General features: G+C 38.9%; 2 protein-coding genes across 3 annotated transcripts; both read left to right on the top strand.

The window, feature by feature from the left end:
• Window positions 1-12,538: 12,538 nt before the first annotated feature.
• LOC115974525 (putative cyclin-A3-1) lies at window positions 12,539-15,401 on the top strand. Of its 2 annotated transcripts, none has more exons than XM_031094926.1 (8): window positions 12,539-12,928; window positions 13,227-13,459; window positions 14,066-14,165; window positions 14,267-14,343; window positions 14,483-14,516; window positions 14,606-14,755; window positions 14,836-14,970; window positions 15,071-15,401. In XM_031094926.1, exons 1-8 carry the CDS (start codon window positions 12,638-12,640, stop codon window positions 15,140-15,142), a joined length of 1,092 nt encoding a protein of 363 aa, XP_030950786.1. In that variant the 5' UTR covers window positions 12,539-12,637; the 3' UTR covers window positions 15,143-15,401. The 2 variants fall into 2 exon arrangements, with proteins under 2 accessions (XP_030950786.1, XP_030950787.1); XM_031094927.1 differs by having other exon boundaries at window positions 14,090-14,165; window positions 15,071-15,190.
• A 2,514-nt stretch (window positions 15,402-17,915) lies between these two features.
• On the top strand, window positions 17,916-20,628 carry LOC115977749 (putative cyclin-A3-1). The gene is made up of 8 exons (XM_031099767.1): window positions 17,916-18,347; window positions 18,740-18,972; window positions 19,094-19,169; window positions 19,279-19,355; window positions 19,467-19,500; window positions 19,595-19,744; window positions 19,830-19,964; window positions 20,118-20,628. Exons 1-8 carry the CDS (start codon window positions 18,021-18,023, stop codon window positions 20,187-20,189), a joined length of 1,104 nt encoding a protein of 367 aa, XP_030955627.1. The 5' UTR covers window positions 17,916-18,020; the 3' UTR covers window positions 20,190-20,628.
• Window positions 20,629-23,034: the final 2,406 nt, after the last annotated feature.

Genomic DNA, 23,034 nt, shown 5'->3' on the forward strand with positions numbered 1-23,034 from the left:
CAATTTGTATTTAAGTTACATGGAATGCCTTCTACCATTGTTAGTGACAGGGATCCGGTGTTTACCTCTAAATTTTGGACTAAATTAATGAAATTGCAAGGGATTAGTCTGGCTATGTCATCTTCATACCACTCCCAAATTGATGGCCAAACTGAAGTGGTGAATAAGAGTTTGGAGCACTATTTAAGAGCCTTTGCTGCTGACAGACCTCATTCTTGGGTGGATTGGCTTCCTTTGGCTGAGTTTTGGTTTAATACTAACTTCCATACTTCCCTTAAGCTCACTCTATTTGAGGCTCTTTATGGATATCCTCCCCCTAAGGTTGTGGATTGTGTTCTAGGTACTACAAGGGTAGCAGCTATTGATTCATTTTTGCAGGATAGGCAGCAGCTCTTCTCATTGCTTAAGCACAATTAGAATGCTGCTCAAGAGAGAATGAAGTGGTTTGTTGACAAGAAGAGGGTGGACAAGTCCATTAAGGTGGGGGATTGGGTTTATCTTAGGCTGCAACCTTACAAGCAGACCTCAGTTCAGTCTAGGAAGTTTGGAAAGCTAGCTCCTTGTTTCTATGGGCCCTTTCAGGTTGTGCAAAAGGTGGGAGAGGTCTCTTATAAGCTTGATCTGCCTGTAGAGTTCCGAATTCATCTTGTGTTTCATGTCTCAAATCTTAAGGCTAAATTGGGGAATCATGTGATTCCTAGACCTTCCTTGCCTACTGTGACTGAAGATCAGATTCTTGCTTCGGAACCTGTAGCTGTCTTGGACACTAGGTCTCATCAACTGAGAAGCAGACTTATCACTCAAGAGCTGGTTCAATGGTAAGGTGAGAGTAAGGATGATGCTACTTGGGAGAGTTTGTCTGAATTGTAACAGAAGTTCCCACACCTTGTGGGCAAGGAGATTTGAAGGGGAGGGAATTGTTAGGAGTGTGTAGTTGTATATGTGTGTGGGGTGTTGATAGGGAGTGCGTGTGGTGCTGATAAGGCATGCGTGTGTTGCTGATGTGTGTTGCTGATGAGGCATGTGTGTGTTGTTGCATGGTGAGGGGCTATAGGGTGTGCGCGGGTTACTGATGAGGGGTGTGTCTGCTGTTGATGGGGCATGCATGCGTAGCTGATGAGGTGTGCATGTGCCAGTGCGGCCAAAGTGTATAATGTGTCTGTGCTATAGATAATGCTGTATTTGCTTTGCTAGCATTGTATAGTTGTATTTTAGTATAGATATACTTGTATTGGTGATATGTTTACATCAGCCTTATGTGGTATTAAAGTTAGTTAATATAGTTAGTTAGTTAAGAAGTGTTGGAAGGAATTGGCTCGCAAGGTGGTTACACAGCTGGCTTGGAGTTAATTACTAAAGGGTATTAGACTAGGGAGATGTGTATGGAAAAAGGTATGAACTTGATTGATGCTTTTACTAGAATTCCTCTCTCTATACTCTTTATTGTCTCTATCTCTCTGTTCTCACTCTTCCCCTGTTCTTGGAGGCTTGTTGTCCTCGAAATCAACTATCAATTTTCCTAATTCCTAGCACAAAAATTTGTTTCTCTTAAAATTGACGAACACCCAATTGATAAAAGATCCAAATATGTACCGAACAACATGGCCCAACTGAAAAAACCAATCGAAAAAGCAATGGGGGACCTTCTTTACCTCTGATGATTCCTTGGATATCAGTGGGTTGATAAGACTCGAGCGATGATCTTTGGGCTATATCCTGTAATGCAAAGAACACTGAATCAGAGGGGACCGGCCAAAAGTCCTCTGATGATGAAGTTAGTTACTTTTGAACTCTCTGTAAGGAAGAAGTATTTTCTCAAAGTAAAATTGTCTGAATCCCCTTACCCTTCATCGAAGAAGCCTTTTATAGTATGCGTGGAACGGTTATCTGTTTAGTAACCGTTCCCAATGTCGAGGAGTCCGGAGAATTGGGGGTAACTTCCATAACCGTTATGGAAGTTATCTGGGTTGGACGGGCCGGTGAACTCGTCCATCCTTAGTAAAAGATGGACGAGACTTCCACGATGAACTCGTCCATCTTTAGTAAAAGATGGACGAGACCATCTTGGAAGGCTTGCCCTACTTAAATGATGTGTAGGATTCCATGAGGTATTGTCCGTCCATAGACGGACGAGGTTAGTCAGAACGCTTGGAACATTCGCTTCGCCTATTGTAGCTTCTTTCGTTGGACGAGACATATGGATGAGTTATGGACTTGGATGATTTGTGACACCATCAGTTGCCCCCTCGTCCATGTGGGTCGTCCAAAGAGTTGGACGTCCTTGGACGTATATATAATTGGCTAATAATCAATGCACCACATGTCATTTTTTTATTGGTGATTGATTCCGTCGATTTATTTTTCCGAGGTAGATGCCACGTGTCGTTTTTGTATTGGTTGGGTTGTTTCGAATACCCAGGTCAGCATCCTATAAATAGTGGAATGCCTCCCTTAACCCTCCTCATTTCGGAGATTTTCTTCCTTGACATCCATCGTCTAGAGCCTCGTCTAGGAGTTCCTCTGCGTCTAGAGTCTTCTTCCGTCTAGAGCCAGGTACTCTTCTTCTCTTCATCTTTAGGTTCTAAGGTTCTTATTAGAGATGTCTGTTGCTTCCTCGTCCACTGATAGCCTTAATAAGGCTATAGATGAGTACTATGAGGACAGCAGTGATAGGTCTAGTTCTAGCAGTGCTAGTGATGATAGTGGAGGAAGCACGGATGAGAACTACTCTTCTAGGGCCCCTGGGTTCCCTATTGAGGTCGTCCAAGAACAACTTAGGAGAGCTTCTGGCTCTCAAGTTGATTCTCCGTCCAATCCTACGGACGAGGTAGAAACCGTCTTCAGTTGCGTTGTAGGCGTCCATTCTAAGACGGACGAACAAAGGTTAAATAGTCTTAAATCTTGGTATCAAATCCCAGACGAGTTTAACCCTAGGCTGCCCGTCCGTGGAGAGTGGTGTTGTGAACCACGTTTTGGAATAGGCGTCTATGAATCCTACTTCTTAGGTGGCCTTAGGTTTCCTTTAAATTCCTTTGCTAGGGAGTTATTAGTCAAGTTAGGTTTAGGTGTTTGTCAATTCAATCCTAATGCATGGAGATTAGTTATCTCCATGCAAATTTTGTGGAGGGAAGTTTTTGGTGGGGACTGTCCTCTTACAGTGGACGAGTTCCTTTATTGTTATAAACCTTCTGCAATAAGTCAATCTGAGGGTTTTTATCAGTTTACTGCTAGGGGGAATGATTGTAGGTTAATCAAGTCTCTAGCTTCGTCTGATAGGAAGTGGAAGACGGAGTTCATTTTTGTTTCAGGCTTCTAGGCAGGGAACCCTGTGGACGTTGGTAGGGATCCCTTTCCTCCTTACACTGGGGACCTAGGGAACCTTCGTCCAGAAGGTACGTCCCTTCCCCTTGTTTATTTTTATTCTTTCTTCTATTTGGTACATTTACAATTTCTAACCTTTGTTTGTTCATTGTGTTGTAGCTGCCAAACGTCCGTCCTTGAGCAAATTTCACCGTGACCGCGTCCACAGGGCTCGTCTTCATACAGACAGGAGCTTTCGTTCTCTTGTCACGCTTAGACGTCTAGCCAAGTGGGGTTTAGGTCCTGAGCCTTTAGACGAAGCTATCGCCCACGAAGTTACTGTGCGAAAAAGTAAGTTTTTAGCTAAACCTCCTTTTCTTTTTCTTTTTTATGTATACATTTCTGATCTGTTCATCTCGTTTTAGGAATGTCAACAATGAAAGAGAACAAAGGGAAGGAAATTGCAGGAGAGGGGAAACGTCCTGAGGGTCAGGCCCAAGATCATCCTGAGGGTCAAGCACGTCTAACGACTGGGGACAAAAGGAAGTTCTTGCCAAAGAACATTGACTTGGAAGGGCTCCCCAATCGTCGAGACAAAAGAGTTAAGCAGGGCTCGTCCAAGGTGGTTAAATCCAAACCTCCTCAGTCTCAGCCTACCATCCAGGTAGTTGATGTGGACTCGTCCACTCCAGTTGAGTCCACTCCGTCCAAGACTCCGCCCAGAACTCCTTTGGCCAACTCTACTACGCCTGGCTCGTCCCAGCCTTCTACGAACATCATTGAGAACGAAGATCTGGCTTGGGAACGTTTCCAAATGGCCGTCCAGGACGAGGACATAAACATGTGCTATAACATGGGCTTGAAGGAATTTGAGCATTCAGGCATCCATGACCTCTTTAAGGTATGTCAATATCTCTTGTCCTTGTTCAGTTAGCAACTTTTCCTCACTTAATCATCCTATATTGTTTTATCTATTCATAGGCCATGTCAAAGTTTATAGCAGCGTCTAGATAGGCAACAGAGCTGGACAGACGAGAGTCTTGTTGGAGACGAGGATTCAACAGGTGAATGCTGACTGTAAAAAAAATGGGCTGGGACTGCTACAAAAGCTAAGGACGAGGTCAATGAGCGTAACAAGCTGATCGAGGAGTTAAGGACTGATGCATTGGAGAAGGATACTCGCATTGATCACTTGCAAAAGATGAACGACGAACTGAATGCTCGTCTCTCCAAGGCAAAAGAGGACGCTGTGGCTAAATTCAAGTCGTCCAAAGCGTATACAGACACTTTGGATCGCAATTATGCAGCTGGTTTTGAAGATTTCAGGATGGACGCTATTGAGAACTTTCCTGAAGTTGACTTTAGCTCAATCAAGCTTAACCTTGCTGCTGCCACAAGCTCTCTTCTCCAGACCGGCTCTGATGACGTCAATGTGGAAGACGACGCCAGTACTCAGCCTCCTCAAGACGAGCCTGCTGTGAATGCTCCCCCTGCTTAGGACGAGACCTTCAAGCTTAGTAGCCTTTGTTTTCTTTTTTATTTGGTTTATATTTGGTCCCTTGTTTTAGGACCTTCTTTATGTAACAAGAATACATTATACTCATCCATGGTTTTAGGACGGGTCTTTTAAGCAAACCATTTCTGCCTTTCAAACTAATCAAGGGTTTTTGGACGTACGATGTCCACCCTTTGAATGAAGTTTTATTTTCTTTGCATGGACAAGTGATTTTATTTTCTTTGCATGGACAAATGCTGCTAAACTATTTTAAGTAAACTCCAGCTTTAGCTCGTCTATGTCGAGAACACACATTTTTCATGTTGTTAGTCTAACTCGTCTTAGCAGGTAGTATTTTTAATTAGCTTGATTCGTCCTAAGACTTACAAACCAATTTTACATACCATCTTACTTATTTTGCCAACTTTTTCTCTCGTCTAGAGTCTGGATTGTTTCAGTTGGCTTCGCCTTGTCCATGATTTGGACAAGTGTGGTTAAGGTTTTTCCCTTGCTTTATTCAAGAAAATTTAGACGTTACATCTCTGCGTCCAGAGATTTTGTTCGTCTTGGATCTTTCAATCCTCTTGAGGATTGGCTTGGACGACAATATCATGGAGATGTAAAATTCACACAACATTTTGCATATAACATAGATATTGTTTACAGATAAGGCACATGCACACTGATGCCTCTTTATTTAATAAGTACATACTTCATGACTTCGTCCATAACCATAACACAACCATAATAAGTAATAAGATAGTAGTTTCAAACTTCACACACAAACAGCACCAAACATAGTAGTATCAAACACTAGTAGCATCAAACACAAACAACATCAAACATAGTAGTACGTTAGTAGACAGATAAGACCCAGTCTCGTCCATAGGTTCACTCTTACTGATAGTACCTCCTCAGGTGCTCCACATTCCAAGGATGTTCCAACTTTCTCTCGTCCAGGGCCTCTAGGTAGTAGGATCCTTGCCTTTTACAGTTGATAACTCTATAGGGTCTTTCCCAGTTTGGGCCCAACTTCCCATGTGCTGGGTTCTTGGTTGACAAAGAGACCTTTCTCAGGATGAGATCTCCTATGTTGAAACACCTAGGCTTCACCATCGCATCATACTGCCTAGCCATGAGGTTCTTGTACTTTGCTGCCCTGTGTTCTGCGTTTGCCCTTACCTCGTCTATTAGATCGAGGTTCAGACGAAGCTGGTCCTCATTATCCTTGTCTTGATACATCATCATCCTGTGATTAGCCATATGTACTTCTGCAGGTATGACTGCATCGCTTCCATAGGCTAGCTTGAAAGGAGTCTCCCCTGTAGGGGTTCTTGCTGTGGTCCTGTACGCCCATAAAACTCCTGGTAATTCATCTGGCCATACTCCCTTCGCCCCCTCAAGCCGAGTCTTGATGATTTTCAACAAGGATCGGTTTGCAACCTCAGCTTGGCCGTTGGCTTGGGGGTGTGCAGGCGAGGAATAATGGTTCTAAATTCCAAAGTGTAAGCAAAAGTCCTTGAAGAGTGCATTGTCAAATTGTCGTCTGTTGTCAGACACCAATACCTTCGGCACTCCAAATCTGCATACAATGTTCTTCTATACGAAAATTTTCACATTCTGTTGTGTGATATTTGTCAACGGTTCTGCTTCCACTCATTTGGTGAAGTAATCGATGCTCACCACTAAAAACTTCATCTGCCTTATTCCCAAAGGGAAGGGACCCAAAATGTCCAGTCCCTATTGTGCGAAGGGCCACGATGCCACCATTGGGGTGAGGTATTCCGATGGTTGTTTGGGGACGTTGCTAAACCGCTGGCATTGGTCGCAGACCTTAATGTATGCTTTAGCATCGGCTTGCATGTTCGGCCAGTAATACCCTGCACGGACGACCTTGTGGACAAGCGATCTGGCTCCTGAGTGATTGCCATATGCCCCTTCATGAACTTCTCTCAGTACGTAGTTTACTTCGTCCGGAGCTAAGCATCTAAGGTAAGGTTAAGAGAAACCTCTCTTGAATAGCACTTCATTCATAAGGACGTATCTAGCTGATCTCACCCTCACCTTCTTGGCCTCGTCCTTCTCTTCTGGTAGTCGTCCGTCTTTCAAGTATGATATAATGGGGGTCATCCAATTTTCTCTGTTATCCACCTATTGTACCTCCAGGACATCTATACTTGGCATATATTGAACTTCATCTGACTTCTCTATTGATTCATTTGCTGAGGCTTCTTTTGCTATAGTATCAGCTTCCACGTTCTCCTCCCTTGGGATTTGAACGAAGTCAGCTTTTTCAAATCTTTTCACAAGGCGCATCACCCTACCAAGGTATTTCTTTATTCGTTCTTCCTTCGCTTCATACATCCCATTTACTTGCCCCATGATCAGTTGAGAATCCCCCATGACACATATGGACTTGGCTTCCACAGACTTAGCCAATTCTAGCCCTTTGAGGAGGGCTTCATATTCGACTTCATTGTTAGTTGTTTGGTACTGTAGACGGACTTTATGTTTCAGTTTATCTCCTTCTGGGGATTGCAGGACCACACCAATTCCTCCTGCATGCCGTGTAGACGAACCATCCACGTGGACAATCCATCTCTTGCTGTCTTTTGTCTCATTATGACTTGGGGTAAACTCCGCAATAAAATCTACTAGGGCTTGAGCTTTTATGGCATGCCTTGGTTGATACCTAATATCAAACTCACTGAGCTCCACAGCCCACTGGATTAATCGTCCTGCAGCTTCCAGTCTATTCATTGCCTTCTTGAGCGGATGATCTGTCATAACATTAATGACATGTGCTTGGAAATAATGCCTCAGCTTCCTAGAAGCGGTGATCAGTGCGAAGGCTAATTTCTCCATTTGTGGATACCGTCCTTCCGCTCCTTTCAATGCCTTGCTTGTATAGGACACAGGTCTTTGCACTTTATCTTCCTCTCTTATCAATGCCGAGCTCACGGCATGCGGGGTTACCGCTAAGTATAAATATAATTTCTCTCCCTCCACTGATGGACTCAACAGCGGTGCCATGGTAAGGTATGCCTTCAAATCTTCGAAAGCTCTCTGACACTCGTCGGTCCATTCGAATGTTTTTTTGAGAACCTTAAAGAATGACAAAAATTTATCAGTAGCTTTAAAGACAAACCTGTTAAGCGCGGCAACTCGTCCAGTGAGGGATTGGATTTCCTTGGTATTTTGCGGTGGCTTCATGTCCAATATTGCTTGAATTTTATCTGGATTTGCTTCAATTCCCCTGTGGGAGACCATAAAGCCAAGGAATTTCCTTGACGATACTCCAAAAGCACATTTGCTAGGATTCAGCTTCATGTGATACTGTCTCAGTGTGTCAAATGTCTCCTGCAGGTCGTCTAGATGCCTTCCCTCGTCCTGACTTTTTACCAGCATGTCATCTACATAGACTTCCACATTCCGCCCAATCTGCGGACGAAACATGTAGTTGACCAACCTCTGATATGTCGCCCCTGCGTTCTTTAAACCAAACGGCATCACCTTATAGCAGAATAAGCCTTGACTGGTGACAAAAGATGTCTTCTCTTGGTCAGCCTCGTCCATCCTTATCTGATTGTATCCCGAAAAAGCATCCATGAAGCTAAGCAATTTGTGGCCTGCAGTCGAGTCTACTAACTGGTCAATGCGCGGTAGTGGATAACTATCCTTGGGGCAAGCCTTGTTCAGATCAGTGAAGTCCACACACATTCTCCACTTGCCATTTGCCTTTTTGACCATTACTACATTGGCCAACCAATCCAGGTAGTACACCTCCCGAATGAACTTCGCTACCATCAGCTTTTGGACCTCGTCCTTGATTGCACCATCTCTCTCAGGGGCAAACACCCTTTTCTTTTGCCGCACAGGCTTGGAGGAAGGACATACATTCAAACGGTGGGTAATGACACTGGGGTCTATACCCGGCATATCCTCGTGACTCCACGCAAACACATCGATGTTTTTCTTTAAAAACTGGACGAGGTCCTTTTTAATCTTCTCTTCTAAATCTGCTCCAACCCTGGTACACCTCTCAGGGTTATTTTCATCCAAGAAAATGTCTTCCAATGCTTCAGTAGGCTCTACTACAACCTTCTTTTCTTCAATATTCATGGCTTGAACTTGTTCATCCATGGCCAACATGGCCAAGTAACATTCTCTTGCTGCCAGTTGGTCCCCTTGTACCTGCCCTACCCCGTGTTCTGTTGGAAACTTGACTGATAAGTGGTAAGTAGAGGTAACGGCTTTCCAACTATTCAAAGTTGGTCTCCCAATTATGGCATTGTAGGAGGATGGACAATCTATCACAAGGAAGTTTACATCCTTGGTGATTTGTCGTGGGTATGCCCCCACTACCACGGATAAGGAAATAGTACCCACTGGTTGCACCTTCATCCCACCAAAGCCTACTAGGGGGGAGTTTACTGGACGGAGCTGGTCTCGTCCTAATCTCATCTGCTGAAAAGCTGGATAGTATAAAATGTCTACTGAGCTTCCATTGTCCATAAGCACTCTTCTAGTTGTGTAGTTTACAATTAATAAGGAGATGACGAGAGCATCGTCATGAGGGTGATGAATTCTGTTAGCATCCTCGTCCGTGAAAGTGATTGCCTGCTCGTCCGTGGACCTTGCTCTCGGTGATCGTCCAGAAAGTTGGACGCTCTGTACTACCTTCAAGTATGCTTTCTTGGACTTGGACGACTGGCCAGTTGAACTTCCCCCAATAATGACTCTTATCTCCCCGAGTGGTGGTCGTGATGATTCTTCTATCTTCCCCTTCTGTTTCTCATCCCTCTGGTTTCGTCCAAGGAAACCGCTCAACTTCCCTTGCCTTATAAGATTTTCAATTTGTTGCTTTAAGTCAAAACACTCGTCTGTGTCATGACCATGATCCCTATGGAAGCGAAAATACTTGTTCCTGTTGCGCTTGTTGGGATCCCCCTTCATTTTCTCCGGCCATTTCAGGGAAGGATCATCCTTGATTTGCATAAGGACTTGCTTAAGCGGGGCGTTTAAAGGGGTATATTGTTGGTTCCGTACTGAAGGGCCTGGCTTCTTACTTTCTCAGTCTCTCCTTTCCTCCGTCCGTCCTTTCTTTGGACGAGTACCTTGCTCGTGATGGCGACTGGGATTTGCGTCCATTCTTTCAGACCTCTTCCTCTTCTGAGCAATGATCGCATCTTCTGCATTCATAAAATTCTGAGCCGAATGGACGAGTTCGGCCATGGACTAGGGCTCTTTTTCATAGAGTTTGTGTATAAACAGATCCGAATTCACCCCGTTATGGAAGGCTGCCAGTAGGAGCTTATCATCTGCTTCATCCACACTGAGAGCTTCTCTGTTGAAACGGGTGATAAATGACCGAAGGCTCTCGTTCTCTCCCTGCTCTATCGTTAATAGATTGGACAAGGAACGCTTGTGTCTTTGCCCCCCCAATGAAATTGTTAACAAATAACTTACTCAACTCTTCAAAAGAACTCACTGAATTTGGGGGTATTTTGCTGAACCAAACTCGCGCCGAACCCTTAAGGGTGGTAGGGAAGGCTCTACACATTATCTCATCAGGCACCCCTTGAAGATGCATGGTGGTCTTGAAAGTGGCTATGTGATCAAACGAGTCACGTGTTCCATCATATGAATCCAGAGAAGGCAACTTGAACTTTGATGGTAGGGGGTGACCGTTGATGGAAGCCGTAAAGGGAGAATCAATTCTGTGAACCAAATCTTCTATCGAATTCGCCCTTCTCATATTCTCTTTCATTTCCTCCATAACTCTCTTCATTTGGTCCATTTCTTCCTTCAAGTGTGGTACTGTTCGTGAAGTGGTGCCTCTAAACTGACTTCCAATTTCGGTATTCTCTCTACCGCCATGACTTTGTGTTTGTCCTCTTTCACGTTCCTCATGTGTTTGCCTCCTCATATTAATCTCCATTCGTAATTCTTGGTTTTGGCGAGTCAACTCCGCCATAGCGTCCGCCATAGATTGCGCATGTTGGACAGATGACGCCTGCATGAACGGTGCAGACTGGCGATTGCAATGCGGGTTGCTGCTTCCCTGATGGCCTGGGCTAGTAGCCCTCGATCTAGTCCGAACCATCAACCTTTTGTCACGGAGAAGAAATTGTGAAACAATCTCTTCCCACAGACGGCGCCAACTGATGATTCCTTGGATATCAGTGGGTTGATAAGACTCGAGCGATGATCTTTGGGTTATATCCTGTAATGTAAAGGACACTGAATCAGAGGGAACCGGTGGGGACCGGCCAAAAGTCCTCCGATGATGAAGTTAGTTATTTTTGAACTCTTTGTAAGGAAGAAGTATTTTCTCAAAGTAAAATTGTCTGAATCCCTTTACCCTTCATCGAAGAAGGCTTTTATAGTATGCGTGGAACGGTTATCTTGTTTAGTAACCGTTCCCAATGTCGAGGAGTCCGGAGAATTGGGGATAACTTCCATAACCGTTATGGAAGTTACCTGGGTTGGACGGGCCGGTGAACTCGTCCATCCTCAGTAAAAGATGGACGAGACTTCCACGATGAACTCGTCCATCTTTAGTAAAAGATGGACGAGACCATCTTGGAAGGCTTGCCCTGCTTAAATGATGTGTAGGATTCCATGAGGTATTGTCCGTCCATAGACGGACGAGATTAGTCAGAACGTTTGAAACATTCGCTTCGTCTATTGTAGTTTCTTTCGTTGGACGAGACATATGGACGAGTTATGGACTTGGATGATTTGTGACACCATCAACCTCCATGTAGTGAAGGTAGTCATAAATCTCAGAAACATAAGGCCCGCACATCTGGGGATCATCGGACTTATCCTCATTGTCTTTCTTCTTTGTCTCTTCAAGCTTTGTAGTGGTCGTCAATGCCTTCTTGACCCCCTTAGCCTTGGTTTTGCTCTTGGGCTGTTCCTGTGGCGGCTCTTCAGAAGAATCAGAACCACCAGCATTTACGACAATGTTTGACGAGTTTGTGATCTCGCCCAACACCACTCTCTTCTTGGTAGGCCTTTCCTCTTCAGCCATGGCGGTCCTCTTATTCGCCAAGCGCGTCATGCGCACGCTCTCCCTTGCTCCGCCGTGGCAGTGATTATACACAGTAGCTTTCACAAACTCACTTAGCCTTTTGGGTTTTGTGAGAGAGAGAGGACAGAGAGGGATTTGGAGAGCGAGAGGAGAGGAGGGTTTTGTAGTTTGTAGTTTGAGCTTTGGAGAGAGAGAGAGAATTTTTTTTTTTTTTTTGAGAAACGAGAGAGAGAAAATCTGAAAGAGCCATTTGAGTTTATTTCAAAAGAAAAGAGTCGGCGCTTTTCTCGTAGGGGTCTATTTCACTGTCTTAATTTTTGTCATCTTATTTTATTATTTAACTTCATTTGTTGAAGGTTCGGCGAATTTGTATGGTCCTCATGATCCACTTCACTTTTTCAAGTAACATTCTCATTTTCTTACAGAACCTTCACTTTTTTTTTTTTTGAGAAACGAGAGGGAGAGAATCTGAAAGAGCCATTTGAGTTTATTTCAAAAGAAAAGAGTCGGCGCTTTTCTCGTAGGGGTCTATTTCACTGTCTTAATTTTTGTCATCTTATTTTATTATTTAACTTCATTTGTTGAAGGTTCGGCGAATTTGTATGGTCCTCATGATCCACTTCACTTTTTCAAGTAACATTCTCATTTTCTTACAGAACCTTCAACTGACATTCTCATTACAAAACCCTTCTCTTCTCTCTCACAACTCACCTCAACTCTCTCTGCACACACACACACACTCTCTCTTTCTCTCTCTCTGTCTAAGCACCTAAGAGCAAAAGAGAGCTTCCAAGGTTTCCCAAATGGCAGAGGAAGAGAACTGTGTGCGCATCACTCGCGCAGCCGAAAAGAGAGCCTTGCCTGCAGCTTCAGGCTCACCTAACAAGAAGCGCGTGGTGTTGGGGGAAATTCCGAACTTTTCAAACGTTGTTGTTCCGGTGAATACCAAGCCTGTAACGAAGACAATAACGACAACGTTAATAAGCACAACAAAGGGTAGTCCCACAAAGGTGGAAACCGATGCCAGTTATGATGATCCTCAACTTTGTGGAGCTTATGCCTCCGACATTGATGACTATCTTCACAAAATGGAGGTAAAGACACAATCTTTTTGGTTCTTAAATTGTTTGGGATTTTGTTTTAGCCATTTTGGATTAATGGGTATTTGAATTTGGGGCTAATTTGGAAGATGGGAATTTTTATTTTTATTATATAGATAGAGCTAAAAGTACAATTTTTAGTCATTTTGAATTTACGGGTGTTTGAAATTTGGTTTTTCTTTTTTTTTTTTTTTTTTTTTTTTTTTAATTTTTTATCTGGGGGTTTGAATTTGGGGCTAATTTTGAAGATGGGTTTTTTTTTTTTTTTTTTTTAATTAAATTTTTGTTTTAGATGGAATCAAAGAGAAGGCCATTGCCGAATTACCTTGAGAAGGTTCAGAAGGAAGTTACTGCTAACATGAGAGGGGTTTTGGTGGATTGGTTGGTTGAGGTTGCAGAGAAGTATAAGCTTCTTCCAGACACTTTGTATCTCGCTATTTCATATATTGATAGATTCCTATCTTTGAACGTTGTCCATAAGCAGAAGCTTCAATTGTTGGGTGTTTCTTCAATGCTAATTGCCTCGTAAGCCTCCAAGTCTTTTAAACCCTTTGTTTTGGGCTTAAGATAAGCAATTGTTGTTTTATAAAAATGGGTATATGAGCAATGCTAGTGATGTTATAAATTTTACTTGTTTAATGTTATAAATTGACGTGTTTACTTTTAAACAAATCAAAAAAGTTATTTTTTTTATTACATAGTTTGTGTCATTAATTATAATATTAATCATATCAATTTGTAGATATTGTGTTGTGAAATTGATAGTATTTTTATTTTATTTATTTATTTATTTTTAGATGAGTTTTAATTTCAAGGTATTGTACAATTAATTGGGATCATGTCTTGTGAAGTGAAGCATAGGTTATTAGTTTGAGTCTCTTATTCCCTTTATAAATAAAAATAATTCTTTGAAATTTATTTGTTGTATTGTTTATGTGCCATCAACCATAATCTTGTTTATGTTGGTTTGTAAATATTTTATAGTAAAATTGATAATAATTTTAATATTATGGTTTAATCCTAAAGGATGGTACAATCTACTTGGTTAAAAATTACTAATCATAAAATAGTTTTATAAATATGGGTTTTCTTTGTACTCACAATTATTGGTTTTCCTATTGTGATGAGTAGGAAGTATGAATCATTAAACGAAAGGAAGTATGAAGAAATTATTGCTCTAGATGTGGGTGATTGTTGTTACATTTTGGTGAATGCATATCCTAAGGAGGAGGTGATTGTCTTTTTTCTATTTTTACTTGATTGTCATTTTTCTCCACGTCTAAGTTTTATTGTTGTGCTTTCATTTATATTGGTTTCATTGTGATTGTAAAGGTGGTGAAGATGGAGGCTGATATACTCAAGTCACTAAAGTTTGAAATGGGCAATCCTACAGTGAAGACATTTTTAAGGTAAGGAAACTGTCAAGATGCTGTGTATTTTCCTCTTTGTTCATCACTAATTATCCATAAATGAACCAGTGTTACAGTTAAAAACTTAAATGATACATTCAACTGATTATAGTTATTTTTTTCCCGTTTTGGTTTGCAGAAGATTCACTAGCGTTGCTCAAAAGAACAACAAAGTAAGCTAAATGTCTTCTTGGCCCTCTTGTAAATGTTCCTGATTTTGAAACATTTTTGTTATTTACTCGTTGTCTTGTGCCTTCTACAGAGTCCCAATTTGCAGTTAGAGTTCCTTGGGTATTATCTTGGGGAGTTAAGTTTATTAGACTATAACTGTGTGAAATTCTTACCTTCCTTGGTGGCTGCATCAGTTATCTTTCTTGCAAAATTTATCATTCAACCAATGATACGTCCTTGGGTAAGAGCTTGACTTTTGAGACCTGCTAATAGTATGAAGTTTTGATCTGAAAGCACTTACAAGTTGTATGCTTTTCACAGTGCGCAACACTGCAACAATATTCTGGATACAAACCAGCTGATTTAAAGGATTGTGTTCTTATCATACATGACTTGTATGTTAGTAGAAGAGGAGGCCCTTTACAAGTCATAAGAAAGAAATACAAGCAGCATAAGGTATTTATGGTTAAACATTTATAACTGAAGTTGATGGAAATTTTCACATAATTGAAAGAGTAGTAATCTAATTTCATAAACATTATTTTCTTGGAAACAGTTCAAATACGTGGCAAGTATGCCTTCTCCTCCAGAAATACGTGCTTCTTACTTTGAAGATCCAAAAGAATGACAGATTGGTATTTAGGTTATTTATGGATGACCAAGTAGAAAAGTCGAATGTGGGATGGAAACGGATATTTCATTCAGTAGAAGATTTGCTTTCAGTTGCACTGGCTAATGTTGATTGATGGGAGTTCTGCAAACTACATTATGTGCTGTGAAGGTTGGCAAAATTCTTTTGGATGATTGCTGTGGCAGGAGGTTTTAGGATGGACAAATTTCTGCTAAAAGTCAAACTTCATAAGTTCACAAACTAATTTGTGAATACACTTTTATGTAGAGTTGAATTGATTTGATAATCAAGCTTAAAACTAGGATTGTTTCATAAATAAACAGGTATAAATAAGTTTTCTCCTAAAATGTGGACATTCTCATATAAATTGTAGACAAATGTGTGAAGTAATAAATGTATTCTGATGTGAAATGATATTTTCCCAATAATAAATACTTTAGGGGTGTGTGTAGACTCTGTAGTTCCTATCCTATCCCACACATATCAAGTGAGGTTGGAAAATTACTAAGCCAATGCCACAGGGTGATTTTATTTATGGTTATAGTTAATATTAAACTATAACACTATCATTCATCAACCTTAAATTATTTTTCATCAAGCACATGGATGGTTATCATGGTAGAATAATTATATTGCATTACCGGTATTTTGATATGTAATAATTACAGTGGACAGGCGACACACCATGATGGAAAATTAAAGCGCAAAATTATTGCCTAAGTTAATTACCATAAACTTTTATCATGCAGATAATAGAAGGAAATGCTATTGATGGTCAATCAATTTATATTGGTCACGCATGCCCATCATATGTTTTATGCTGTGAAACATCAAACAGGTTGATGTTATTCTCTTTTTTCTTTATTAAATTTTTTTTAGAAGGTATTAAAATTTTTGGAATAAATGAATTCCATTAAATATAATTTTAAGTATACTAAACAGACTAAACATACTAACCTCATATTTACATGTGCACCAATTTTACGTATTTTAATTTAACAAAAAAATGTTAGCAGTAAACAAAAATGTCCCTGTCATCAAAAGAGTTGAGAATTTATGGTGGTGATCGTTGGTGGACCTTTCTACTGCATGTAGAAAACTTGTATTTCGTCATATATTTTTGGGAATTTTTTATATTAAAAAGTACTCAAAATTTGTCACCTGTGAGTTGTGACAAATAAAACCTAGATTTTTTAATTTTATCATTTTAATCCATAGACTCTATAGATCATTACAATTTAAACACTTTATATATGTCAAAAACCACTAGTGAAAACCCTATGTTTGGTGTTCAATGCTTCAAATTCATTATCTTAAATATCGTTTCACTCTTTTTTGAAATGTTTAAAACTTTTATCTTTTTACCGGTTTTGTCCTTTTTATTTATTTATATGTGTTATGTAGTCTAAGTCTTTCCCAATTGCAGAGTCTCTTTCTCTAATGTGGAGAAGAAGACAACCACCCACAACAAAAGGGTGTCATTTGAATGTAATAGATAACCTTCACAATTTTACTACCACTAGATAGGTTGCTTCATTAGTATTTTTTAATAGATATAGATGGTTTTTTTTTTTTTTTTTTTTTTTTTTTTTTTTTTTTTTTTGAGAAGATATAAATGGAGTATTTAGATTGTCATGCTATAAAAAATTTAAGCTAATATGAAAAAATTAAAAAAAATCAAGACTTAGTTTGTCATAAAAGATTAGTCAAGCCTCAAGGGTTTTCTATTTTTATTTTTTTTATCATCCTCCTCTTTCTCTTTCCTTACAATTAGTGAGAATGAGATTTGAAATGAACCATAAAACTATTGACAATTAAATTGTAACTTATGTAAATTTGGGGGTATATATTAACAATGTAAACTCAATTGGTTGACACTTCCTAGTATTTTTAATGAAAATATCTAACTTTCAATATTCAAATTTCCCATTTGTAATTTTATATATTAAAGTAACAAAATCTTTTGGCAGTCCAAAAGTGGGGGAAAAAAAAATAAGAGAAAAAGATTTGAATGTGGTAGAAATAGATTGGTTCCTTTGGGTTTCCTCCATATTTTACACTAATATGTACAAATTGGTGATTGATATTAAAAAGTGTTAGTTTGGTATAAAAATAACGTATTCTATTGATGTATTCCGTTTTGAAAATAAGTTAACAAAAAATATAGTAATGACTAGAATTTTTATTTTTATTATTTATTTTATGGAGAATATATTTTGATTTTTGAGTAAGAGTTTGACCATTCTGTATGAAATAAAAAACAGGCAATGAGGATAAAAGTAAAACAGTGTGAATAACCCTTTTTTTATAGGGAAAAAAATGTTTTTCAATAACCATAAGTACCACTAGCACGTGTAGTACATAGATATTATATAATAAAGTTTTTCAATTTCCAAATAAATGTCAACCTGAACCACATTGGCGGAAAAATGACCCGCCTAACCACAAACACAAAGTAAAACTTAAATCTTAAAAAAATCAGCTCAGCAATGAGCAATCAGCCCCTCAAAATTTCAAAATTTAAAACACCAAAACTTTGCCCAAAATGAAAAAAAAAAAAAAGCCCACCCAAATGAAATCCAAAACCCAAAACCCTCTTAAACGTTTAAAAAAAAAAAAAAAAAAACTCAAACCGAGAAAAGAAAAACTTACACTGACAGAGAGAGAAAGAGAGAGAAGCGCCAACTCTTTTCTTTTGAAATAAACTCAAATGGCGCTTTTAGATTCTCTCTCTCTCTCTCTCTACAAAGCTCAAACTACAAAACCCTCCTCTCCTCTCACTCTCCAAATCCCTCTCTGTCCTCTCTCTCTCTCTCTCTTTCAAAACCCAAAAGGCTAAGTGGGTTTGTGAGAGCTACTGTATATAACCACTGCCATGGCGGAGCAAGGGAAGAGCGTGCGCATGACGCGCTTGGCGAAGAAGAGGGCCGCCATGGCTGAAGAGGAAAGGCCTGCCAAGAAGAGAGTGGTGTTGGGCGAGATTACAAACTCGTCAAACGTCGTCGTAAACGCTGGTGGTTCTGAAGAGCCGCCACAGAAACAGCCCAAGAGTAAAACCAAGGCCAAGGGTGTCAAGAAGGCATCGACAACCGCTACAAAGCTCGAGGAGACAAAGGACAAAGACAATGAGGACAAGTCCGATGATCCCCAGATGTGCGGGCCTTATGTTTCTGAGATTTATGACTACCTTCACAACATGGAGGTAAAGAAGGTCCACCATTGCTTTTTCGATTGGTTTTTTCAGTTGGGCCATGTTGTTTTGTACTCATTTGGTTCTTTTATCAATTGGGTGTTCGTCGATTTTAAGAGAAACAAATGTTTGCAATCTGTGTTATACATAGATCTATTAGTCTCCGCTTAGAGAATATTTTAGAATTTTGAGATTAAAATGCCATTATCTATTAAGGATTTTTGCGAGTGACCATGATTAATCTATTAAGGATTGATACTAAGATTTGGTTGTTATTGTATAAATATTGGGCAATCTAATTTGGTAATAAGTTACTCAAATTGGTCATGTTGATTGGGGTTTTGGTGGGTTTGGGATTTTGATAAATGGGGGCTAAATGTTGTGGTGGTTAATTGAATGTTCAGGTGGATCCAAAAAGAAGACCATTGCCTGATTACATTGAGAGGGTTCAGAAGGATGTCAATTCTAATATGAGGGGTATACTAGTGGATTGGTTGGTTGAGGTTGCAGAAGAGTACAAGCTGGTTTCAGATACTTTGTACCTCACCATTTCTTATGTTGATAGATACCTGTCTTTGAATTCTCTCAATAGGCATAAGCTTCAGCTACTGGGTGTTTCAGCAATGCTTGTTGCCTCGTAAGCTTCCTTGAAATTGCTGCTACTCTTTGTGATTTGAGATATGAGATATGAGATTGTTTGTTAAAAAATGATGGCCTTTTCCCACTTACTAAGCATGGTTACTTGTTGTGAAATGTAGAAAGTATGAAGAGATTAGTCCTCCGCATGTGGAAGAGTTCTGTTACATAACAGATAATACTTATACTAAGGAAGAGGTACTTTGTTTTTTTTTTTCCAATGGTTTTATGTTTTTGCATCTTTTCCAAATGAGGTCTAGGTTATTGTTGTGCTCTTTGTTGAGATTATTTTTGTGGTGATGTAAAGGTGGTGAAAATGGAGGCTGACATACTTAAGTCACTGAGTTTTGAAGTGGGCAATCCTACGATAAAGACATTTCTAAGGCAAGGATATTATCAACATGCTATATTGTTTTTTCTTTATCATTGATGATCTACAGAAAAGCACAGGGCATTGGACTGATTGTTGTTCCTTTTTTCCATTTTGGTTTGCAGACGATTCAATAAAGTTGCTCAAGAGAGTTACAAAGTAAGCTGAATCCTCTCTGTATCAGTCTTTTGAACTGATGAGCAAAAATGGTAATTTATGTTGTTGACTAACTATATTCTGGTGTCTTCTGCAGACTCCCAATCTTCAGTTGGAGTTCCTTGGTTACTACCTTGCGGAGCTAAGTTTGTTAGATTACCATTGTGTAAAATTTTTGCCTTCTATGGTTGCTGCATCTGTTATGTTTTTGGCAAGATTTATGATCCGGCCAAAGATGCACCCTTGGGTAAGAGTTGATGTCAGAGGCAGGCTCATTTATGGTGTTAAATTTATTGTATGGATGGTACTTATTAAGTAAATACATTTTGCAGTGTTCAGCCCTGCAAATGTACTCTGGATATAAGCCCGCTGACTTAAAGGAATGTGTTCTTATTATACATGACTTGTATCTGAGTAGAAGAGGTGGCACTTTTCAAGCTGTAAGAGGGAAATACAAGCAGCACAAGGTATGTGTTGTAATGTACTTATAAGTTATAATTGGTCACCCCCAAAAGGGGAAAAAAAAATAAAAATAGAAGATGCTATAATAAGTTTGACTTGTATATTAACATTACCGAAAATGTAAAATCTGATTGGAGTCATTGTTTTTCTCTTAACAGTTCAAATGTGTGGCAACCATGCCTTCACCTCCAGAAATACCAGCTTCTTATTTTGAAGATGTTAGAGAATGACAGACATTGTCAATTAGGACACGGCTGGTTGAGAAGACCTGGACAGTGAGAAGGAAATGAGTGTTCTAACTTGTAACTGAAAATGATTGGATTTTTGTTGCCTAGGCTAGTCATGATTGACAGAAGGCTCTGAGAAGTGAATGGTTAAGAACTGCAGTGATATCACTTTTGTGTACTGTAGTGGTCTTGTTCTTGGTGATTTCCATTTGGTGTAAGAATTCATTCGTAACACAGTCCTACAACACTTGTTGGTTTTCCTTCTCTTTTTGGGGCAGATTGTAAATTTACTAGCGTTGATCATTTTGACAAATGATTTTTCCTACGTTTTTGAATCAATATCTTATTGAAAAAGCATTGGATGCATATGTGATCTTCCTGTACACAAGACAATGATAATATTTTGTTTGAATTATGAACAGCCAATCTCTATAATTATCAGTGACTGCAGTGCCTACAATCTATTTAATATATATTTATCAGATTTATCAATTTGATACTTCATGTGCATTGAATTTAACGTTTACTATTACCGATATCCAAGCAAAATTTCAGGGTGTTTTCTGTACTCTTAATTATTTACATTTTTACAATTGTTGCACTAGCTTTATTTGAGTTTGGCAATCCAATAAGGCAATAATGATTTGATTGCAATCTAATTGTAATAGAATTTATTGTAAAATTAATTATTTCTTTTATGTATTGCAATTGTTTGATTATTGTTTTCTAATCAAAGCTTCAATAATTATAGAGAATAAGAACAAACAGGATCGAATGGATTGAAAGGGACCAAATTGGATTGAATAAGATGGAAGTGGATTGAAGTGAACTGACTGGACCAAATAGAAGCAATGTGGATTGAATAGGACGGAAGGAGACATAATGGACCAAATAGAACCAAAATGGACCGAATAGGAAAGTGGATCAAAGTGGACAGAATGGACCGAATAAGACCGAAGTGGACAGAATAGGACCTATGTGGTGTGAATAGTGCCAAGGTTGCTGAATGGACCGAATTAGACCGAAGTGGACTGAATAAGACCAATGTGGACTGAATTAGATCGAATTGGACTGAATAAGACCGAATGGGCTGAATTGGACCGAATATAACTTTAGTGGATAGAATGGACTAAATAGGACCATATTGGATTGAAGAGGACAAAATGAACTAAATAAGACTTTTGAATATTTATCATTTTTAGGGCTCATTTTTTTAATTTCTAATGTCTATTTTTTAATTTTTTTTATTATTTATTTATTTTTATTTTTTAACTCAAAACTAAAGAGTCTAGCATGGTTTTAAAAACTGATATAGTGAAAGAATCGAAAAAGGGATTGATTATCAGTTTTTTAGTCCGACTGAGGTTCGACCAATGGTCGAACCGGTAACATCATAAATAATTTAATTAATAATTATAAAAATAAATAAATAAATAAATAATTTTATACTTGGTCATTTTAACTAAAAAATTAAATAATAGTAAAACATTAAACTTTAGCTTACCAACTTTTAGACACCACTCAACACAATTCAACCAAAACAAAAACAAAAAAACATATACAAGCACCCAAAACTCACAAGCCCACTATAAAATATTTTAGTTATTTTTTAACCTTTCAAATAACAAAAAGTAAGTGCACCAATGGGTAGTAATATCATTGCCCACTTGATTTTTTTTTTCCCCCTCCACACATTCTACACATTAGTATCCCAACTACCACACATTTTGAAATCTTTACAATTACACGTTTGGTTCAAGTTTCAACAATACTTCTTTACATTTTCGCATCTCACTTTTTGCTTTTCATATCTCTCTCTCTCTCTCTCGTGAGTATGTGCATGTGCAAGAGGCAAAAGCAACAAAAAAAAGCCTCAATGAAGCAGACAGATCATTACAAATCTGCTTATCTTTGGTTCTTCCTCAACACAAATATAGTAAATCTGATTTTTTTTTTCTTTCTTTTGAGCAAAATGTAAGTAAAGTAAATCTGATGGTTTTGGGTCATTGTGGGTGTCTTAGGCTTCACCACTTTATACTTGAGAGAGTATTTTTAAAATCAAAACCTCTCTTCTTAAATCTGAAACAAGATCTCTCTTTTAATTTTTTTTTTTTGGTTAAAAAACACAACAGCTGAAGTATTTATGAAGAAGTGTTAAAATCGGTTTAACTGAACCGGTTTTCGGTCATGCTGATTGAATCGGCGGTTTGTACTGTTTGTCCAATTTTTCTTTCATTTCTAGTTTTAACTAATAACCGATAGAATTAAGGTCCGGTTCTCAATTGAACCGGCTGGTCCGATTTTTAAAACCATGGAGTTTAGCCCAAATATAATAAAATTTCATACTTTTCAACCCAAAAATGAAGGAAAAAAATAGAATTTTTGAGCTAAACTTATAAAGAAAACCTATAAAAAGAATCAATTTAAGGTCCAATTAGTCTAAAATGGACTGAAGGGGGACCAAAATTGACCGATTGGACCAACGTAGACCTAATTGGACTGAATAGAAATTGTTTAATTTTTAGGGAAAACAAATTATCTTCAAAAAAATTATACATTATATTACAATAAAAAATAATTATTTATTCCAATGCGACTAGTTATATCTAAAAGTCAAAGTGTAGTTTTTATTATTACTACATTTTTGTTAAGTTACATTAGTATAGTATTTTATGCCATTATGGTCTACTTTGATCCATTTGGTATATTTTGGTCCATTCGGTCCACTTTGGTTAATTTGGTCCATTTAGTCCACTTTGATCCATTCAGTATACTTTCGGTCTATGTGATCCAATTTAGTTCATTTTGGTTCATTTGTTCCACTTGGACCCATTAAGTCCATTTTGGG

The sequence above is a fragment of the Quercus lobata genome, chromosome 2 (genome assembly GCF_001633185.2).
Source record: "Quercus lobata isolate SW786 chromosome 2, ValleyOak3.0 Primary Assembly, whole genome shotgun sequence".
Classification (NCBI taxonomy): domain Eukaryota; kingdom Viridiplantae; phylum Streptophyta; class Magnoliopsida; order Fagales; family Fagaceae; genus Quercus; species Quercus lobata.